The sequence below is a fragment of the Glycine soja genome, chromosome 9 (genome assembly GCF_004193775.1).
Source record: "Glycine soja cultivar W05 chromosome 9, ASM419377v2, whole genome shotgun sequence".
Taxonomy (NCBI): Eukaryota; Viridiplantae; Streptophyta; class Magnoliopsida; order Fabales; family Fabaceae; genus Glycine; species Glycine soja.
The window spans coordinates 43,135,554-43,143,569 of NC_041010.1; the positions used below are offsets into that span (position 1 = coordinate 43,135,554).

At 37.9% G+C, this 8,016-nt stretch overlaps 1 protein-coding gene across 1 annotated transcript; it reads right to left on the reverse strand.

The window, feature by feature from the left end:
• Nucleotides 1–1,324: 1,324 nt before the first annotated feature.
• On the reverse strand, nt 1,325–7,006 carry LOC114425035 (protein OBERON 4-like). The gene is made up of 2 exons (XM_028391759.1): nt 3,266–7,006; nt 1,325–2,316 (listed from the first exon to the last, which is right to left on the reverse strand). The coding sequence occupies exons 1-2, from the start codon at nt 6,309–6,311 to the stop codon at nt 1,760–1,762; spliced, it is 3,603 nt and encodes a 1,200-aa protein (XP_028247560.1). The 5' UTR covers nt 6,312–7,006; the 3' UTR covers nt 1,325–1,759.
• Nucleotides 7,007–8,016: the final 1,010 nt, after the last annotated feature.

Sequence of the window (8,016 nt, forward strand, 5' to 3'; positions counted from 1 at the left end):
CTCCCTTTGGTGATAGTGTTGGTATTCCGTGATTTTCGATTGGTTAATTATTTATTTGAGAAAGTCTAGCCAATAATCTATTTCCAATCCCAATTACCATAATTATAAAAAAATGATAATAAACACAAAAGTTACCATAATTATAAAAAAATACAGTATTTTATAAAATTAAATAAATCAATTACTATACCATATAAAATCAACATTCATTTAAGATTTAACAACTTGATTTAATCAAAATATATATTTATTATAATTATCTTTTTTACTATAAATATAAAAATATTGAACTAAAAAAATCAATAACTTTAAGCGAGAAATGAATTATATCATGTTCTCGATAGAAGAAATCAAATTAAACCTAATAAATGATTAAAATTTTCATTTTATTTTACCACTTGTAATTTATTTTTATTCTGTGTAAGAATAAGGTGTGAGATTTATGTCCACCCAATAATTTCTTTTTAGTTAAATTACTCATTTAGTTTCTATAATTTCATCATACTTTTTTAGTTCCTATAGTTTGAAAGTAACATTTTTAATTCCTATAGTTTACATTTTAATTCTTTTTTAGTCCATGTAATTTTGAAAGTAATTTTTTTAATTTTTATAGTTTCATGATTCTTACTTTTTTTAATCTTATAGTTTTCAAATTATAAGAACTAAAAAAAATTAAAATACAAACTATAAAGACTAAAAATAATATTTTTAAATTATAAAAATTAAAATATAAATTATAAGAACTAAAAAGTCCACTTTCAAACTATAAGAATTAAAAAGATAAGGATCATGAATCTATAAAAAATAAATGAGTAATTTATCCTTTCTTTTTTTGTGTGGATGAAATCATGTTTTAGAATCAAAATAATCGGAATCTTCACCCCCTCCCCTTTTTAATTACTCTTTATATAACAGTAGTACTAGTATTCCATGAGCTAAATTTCTTTCATCAGACGGAGCAATAGTCAGAGTGCACTATCAAGACCTGGAGGCCCTCTTGATGGTGAGAATGGTCGCCCTGGCAGATGCGGGGAGGATGGTGAGCACGGTGGCCATGGTGAAGATGGCATACTTGAAAAAGTATCACACTAGTTCTAGGCTCATGTGTTCACCACCACCATAAGAGAGGAAAAAAAATAGTCTTGCACACTGTCAGCACACACAAGTCTCTCAGACACCGGAATTGATGACTGGTTTTTGAATTATAATTATAATGATAGACTGGAAATATTTATGCATTGATTTTAAATAATGAACTTTCTCGGGGGAAAAAAGACCCGTACAACAACCATGAACATGAAACATCAGAAAAGGATGTAAAAGGTGCAGAGATAACCATGAAATTATCATTTGACAAAATAAAACAGTAATGAGGTCATGACTTGATGGCAACGATCAAAGTACAATAGCCACCAAGTTATAGTTATAAATTTATAATCTCCATCTGCTGACAGTCAGTACAAAAGAGCCTGTACAGCAAACCCATCCACAAGCTGGGCATTGTTGTAAGTGCGCTTGAATGATAATCTATTTTAAATTGCTTTCATAACTGATTGTTTCACAAGACTAATAACTGATGAACTCTACAGGTTTTGGTTAGCAGCTTAAAAGCAAGACGAACTACAACAACAAATAGATACAACTACGGATCAGGACTGAAGTAGCTGACAACAATAAGATGGTGACATCAGAATCTACAAATTTCAGGATGGGACATAATATATTTACCTGAAAGTACTATTCTAGATTATTTTTTTGATCACATGGCAAGGCTCGTTTTGGTAGCTTCCATTTTGGATAACAGATCTTTAATGTCTGTCTCCATTCTCATTTTCATGTTCAAATACTCCAGATGTGCCCTCTCTAATGCTTGGGCTTCTTCAAATTTTTGTTTACGAATTTCATCAGTCTCAGTCAATCGCAACTTGGCAATTCTATTGGTATATTCTTCCTCAATTTTCTCATTCTTGGCAAGGGCAATGAGCTTCAACCCTTCAGCTTCTCTTCTAGCATCATCAGCACGTGATTGAAACATTTTAGCCTCTGCCTGTTTAATTTTTACTATACTCTCCAATTCATCAAAACAGAAGTCCTTCTGGATACTACTCATCTGAAATTCTTGCACAAGAGTTCTTTTATCATTCTGGTCGAAGGTAGGAAGGATATTTGCAGGCCTTTCTAACAGAGGTGGCTTTTCTGAATAAATAGATTTCATCCAAGCTGCTTCCGGGCTGGGCCCAGCTACTCCATTGTTTTCTTTAATTTGTTCCTTCCCAGAAAAGTTTGTTGTCATGGGTAATTTGGAAGAATCACCATCTGCAATGACCATAATACATGTAAATACACGGCCATATGGTTTAAGCTTTGACAAAAACTAGTTATGCAAACATCAAACGAAAATCAATGCTTAACAAAATCAAACTATGGAAATAGCATGACCCCAGATCTGTAATATCTTAAACTTCTCATAGATCTCATATCCAGGAACACCATCACTATTCACTACGTTTCCTTTTTTCAACCTTTTATGGCTTAAAAATATATACATTGGCCATTAGAAGATGAGCAGAACAAGCAATAAGAATGCAGCATTTTCCCCAGGTTTTGTATTCAATACGAATACCTGAATATTAATATGACACGGAGCTGATAAAAAAAAAAATATGACACGGAGTTGCAAAAATGGTTTCCCAAAACATACCAATTTTAACAGAATGACTGCAGTAAAATAAATGACTCACTCAGATTTTTCGATTTAACATAAAGCCACTTTAATAAACTATGTTTCTTTAGTTCAGAAGTTTACCAAATCTGACAACCATAATATTTTCATTTGTCATTCAGATAGAAAGAAAAACTTTCAGTAACAATAATAATAATAATCCCATCTAATATTACGCAAAGAAAAGGTATGCTTCACATGATTTATGTAAATGGTTTAATTATTGTGGAAATTGGAGTACAGGTGAGAAGTCCTTAGGCCATGGTTAGAAAAAATTTAACACAACCAATATGGACCAAAGACTCCGAGAGTCTGAGTATCTTGATTCACATATAATCAACGTCAGATGTACTAAATACTAGTAGTTAACTGCAAGTTAGCAAAAAACAGTTCACTCATCAGTCATCAAATCCCACTTAATTTTCCATGTATAAAAATGAGAGCTTAATGCAAGCATTTTAGATACTGTAAAATTAGAGGCTAAAAATATTAAAACAACAGTATAGTATAAGTATGTAATCATGGAAGAAATTTTTTACTTACCCGAAAGAAAAGACATGATGTGCCTCAAAACCTCAGGGAGATTAGACTTATTTGCCAACCTTGGCAGCATTTGCTCTGCAATCTCATGCAACCGTCTCCCTCTCATATCCTTGCTGGCAGAAAAAATTCTTTTTACATATTCAAGCTCTTTGCAAAGTGTTTCAACTGACCATTCTTTTGCAAAATTTTGAAACACCTCCTTGACAAAGCCAAACATCTCAGAAGGATGATCACAAGCAATACAGTGAAACTGCATCTCGGTCATCCCTTTTGTCCCATGCCCATTTCTAATATAAGATTCCCGTAATCCACAGTCAGTATGGCACCAGTGAAGGCAAACATCACATCCAACCCAACTACATGTATTTGAGGCATTATCAAACTTTGAACACACAAGGCACATACACTCCCTGCAAAAACCATTCTTCTTTGCACAAACCTTGCAATCACATTCGTCCACAGGCAACTGACTTCGACATGAAAGATTCTTACACCTTAAGTTCAGAAAAATTTGAGCCAACTCAGAAGATGAAATGCTGCTCTCCAGGTGAAGAAAATGAGTCAAACCAGTTTTTAAAGCAACCAAAATTTCCAGTTGCACTCGGTGGCACTTCAATAGGACATCCAAGATTATATCAGACCTGTTCTGCAGAACTTTTTGAAAAGCAAGTATCTGCCCATGCTTATCTGCATTAAGCATGATTTCACGAATACCCTCCTTCAGACATACTATGGACTGTCCGGTCATTTCATGAAACTTTCTAGACATTGCTTGAACAGGTTCAGAAACAATTCTTGCAATGATTGTCTCAACAAAATCAACTCCACCCATCAGAAGTTGCTCTTGTTCCTTCTGGCCGGTAGTTCGATACAGACTACCACTACCCCTGTCTCTTACCTCTCTCTTTTTCTCAAAGCTATAATTTGATCCAATATCATGAGACCCAACACTCTGTGACGGAGATCTAACATCATCATGGCGTCTTGACTGGCCTGAAAACTGCTTATGAAAACTCAATTGCCTGTCAAGTCCACTGCCCATTTTTGAACTTCCTTCTAGAACCCTGGAATGTTGACCCTTCACAGCTTGACTGTCTAAAACACCCCATGATGCCTGAGACTGGAAAAGGGAGCCATTTCCATTCGCCGAGGTTCTTTGACCAAAAGGAACTTCTTTCTGTTTGGGATCGCTCTGAGACTGACCTTGCCAACATCCCTGGGAAACTTGATCTATTCCCCCAAATAAGGGGCGACTGCCAACAGATTGTTCATAGTCCACTGAATTTTTTGTCAGAGAACAGCTTGGATTATGATAGAATGATTGGGAACCTGAAAAGGACATCGATGCAGTAAAACCATCTGAGTTAGTACAAAATGTATTACTTAAAGACTGCACACTCCGTGCTTGACTGGGGGATCCAGGGATTTGCGATGTTGTCTCATGAGCACCAATAGGTAACAGAACATTCGGCAAGCTAAGAGTAAGATCAAGCTGCTCCATGTCATCCTTGTGCTTGTTGAGAACTGAGTGGTCTACTTTCTCCACTTTCCTAACAGGAGATCTGGAAAACAACTCGAATCCCCTTGTGCTTGGACCTTCTATAACATCAACAGAACACGTCAGGAGGTCTCTCGACTCTCTATCCAACCACAAGCCATCATCTAAAGCATGAACAACATCAGTAGGAGGTACAAGTGCAACAGAGACACCTTTGCCTTTATCCTTTGCAATATTGATCACATTCTCCATCATCATTTCTCTATCCACTTCCTTTGGAACCTCATTTCCTGTCGATACTACATCATTTAACTCAGGTTTGAGAACATCCGTGCTGGTTCCTAGATCTACACCCTTGCCCTTGTCCTTGTCCTTGTCCTTGCCCTTGTCCTTCTTATCCTCCTCTTCATTCAACGCCACCTTCTTCTCCTTCTCCTCCTCCACACACGCACCCTTCTTTGTTTCCTCCTCATACTCAGCACCAGCATCCAAAGCCTCCTCCTTTTTATCATCATCACCATTACCCACAGACTCAACTTCAGTCTCAGTCACAAGCATTTTCTCAGTCTGATCATCCCGAACATCTGCCATCTCATCAGCTTCTTTCTTCTTCTCTCCATCCTTTACCTCACAACATCCATCCTCCTCGTTAGGTTTCCCTTCCTCCTCCACAGCAGCATCAGTGTCACCATCATTAGGGTGGCATTCATTCTTCTGAACTTGCTTCTCATCAGTCTCCATAGCAACAGAGGGCAGGCCTTCAGTCACAGGAGGAACCGTTTCCGCTTGGGGTTCAGGCTCAAGCTCCCCTTCTTCCATCTCACTACCACTCCCACTCCCACTCCCACTCTGAACCTGCTGCAACAACTCCTCCTCAACCTTCTTCACCTCAACACTCTTGGACAGCTCGCTCTCCGAATCCTTGGACCAAGTGGGAGACTTGGACTTAGACTTGACGGAGTTACCATCTCTGAATGGTCTCGGAGAAGAAGAAGACCTCTTCTTCGATTGCTCGCTCTCAGAAACAGAATCCTTCGACCACGACGGAGACTTCACATCCCTCAAACCCTTGGGAGAACGCACCACCCTCTCTCTATCATCAAAATCCTTCAACCCTCGCCGCCACGACGACACGCTCCCCTCCCTCCGCGATCGCTCCCTCTCCGACCGAAACCCCTTCGGAAACTGATCCCTCCGCAACCCTCCACCGCCGCAGAAACTCTCCGACCGGTGAATCAAACTCCGGTCACTCTCCCTGTACCGATCGAACCCCTTCCTCCGATCGAAACCCTCGAAATCGTGCTCCGATCGCTTCCGAACCAGCCGCGAACCCTCCCGATCCTCCTCCACCGTTCGATCCCTCTCGTACCGTGATGACGACGACGAAGACGACGAGACCAAACCCTTGCGCGCATTCTCCTGCTTGTAGTAGAAGCTCCGCTGCGCCGACGAAAACGAACGGTTAAGATTGTTCGAATCCTTGCAACTATTATTACTCTTATCTCCGCCGTAGGAGTAGAGATCCTCGCTCGACCTCAATCTCTTCATGTTCGAAAAAAAAAACACCAAATCGCAGAGCGAAACGCCTTCGTTTATCTGAACCAGCTGAATCTGAATAGCTCCAGTAAGGTTTCTCCCAAACTCATGGAGCAGATATGGCAACCAACCAAGGCTAGGGTTTCCGGGAACCCTAGTTTAAGATGATGCGAGAACGGAACGGAACGGAACGGAAGAGAGAAGTTAAAGCGTTTGAAAGAAGGGAAGCGAAAAGGCCAAACAAAGAGAGTAATGATCGGAAAAAGTTACCGTCGAAGATTTTCCGGCAAGTGGAGGCTGTGTTGTATTAATAAAGAGGAGGGGGGAAAAAATGAAAGAAATGAAAAAAGTGTGGGATTTAGATTTATCTCAGTCAACGCAGTTTAACCACTGAGGAGAGAGAAGGTGAAGGAGTTGGACTTTGATACGCAAAGTGCGCACAACGCACTGGTCATGCGTCGTGAGGTGGGAAAGGGAAAACCTAACTGTGGGGTGCGTATTGCGCGTCTCCGGCGTATGATAGATAGTGGGATTTTAAAAATACCATAGAACGCACTTGACTTTGTAGTGTTGTGGTTAGGGTTAGGGGTGATTTGGATTGCATGCGGTGGGTTCACAATTCCTGTGTGTTTCCTTTCCTACACCACTCCGTAGCTGACACGTTTTGCTTCAATTCAATCTGCATGTCTTGTTTACTTCTTATTAATAATAATAATAATGTTTCCTTCTCTTCCTCTCTATTTTTCATTTTCAAAATCAATAAATTAACAGTTGGGCAGAATTAGGTGGTTCATTTTGCCAAATCCAATAATGTCATGAATAATAAGAGTTGGTGCATGTGAGTTGTTATTGGATCTGGATATTGTAAAGGGATTCATTTTTCATCACCTATAAGCTTGAATTTTTGTAGTAAAAAAGTGTTTATATTTAGTACTACTAGTATTTAACTGTCTCTAAAACATGATTATATATATATATATATATAAAAAGAATATAAGGAAAAAAAAAGTTATGCCTTATCACACTAATTTGTGTTCCTTTTCACCACAGTTTACTCAGTGCAAACTTCTCCAACTAAGGATTTTTTTTAAGTGAGCTGAACTTGTCAAACAGGTTGCCTTTTAAATGATTTCATAGTTAAAATTACAATTATTTTAACGAAAGAATTGTTCCAAAAGACACTGCCATGAAAAAATGACATTATATTCCAAATTTGCTCGACGCTTTTAAATTTATCTGCAAAAGGTAGTATATTAATACTATGGAATGCTGGCTCCTCAGTAAATTGGAAGCTGGAATTAAACAACTTGGTACAAATTTTGGTTTTGTTAACCATAATTGTGTTTCAAAAGCTAACAAGTTGGTGTTTAATAGCTTATTTATTAATGAAGTCAAACATAGAAATTAATTAGTTAGGTAGCTAGTAATGAACCTAGTGTTGAACACTTCAACAATTTAAAAGTCACGCAGAAATTATTATTATAATTCAGCACTAATACAACTTTATTGATTACTTGAAACGCATTTCAAAGGCATTAAGAGAACGGTTGGAAGTAGATTAAAATACCTAAACTCCTAAGTCGCAATGCTGCAATTAAAGATGGATCTAAATAAGGATGGAAATTTTCGTGTTACATGAAGATTCTTGTAGGGGTTACCTTATTTGGAGAATTTTTTAAAGGAATTAGAATGGGAATTATTATTTTTATTTTCACTA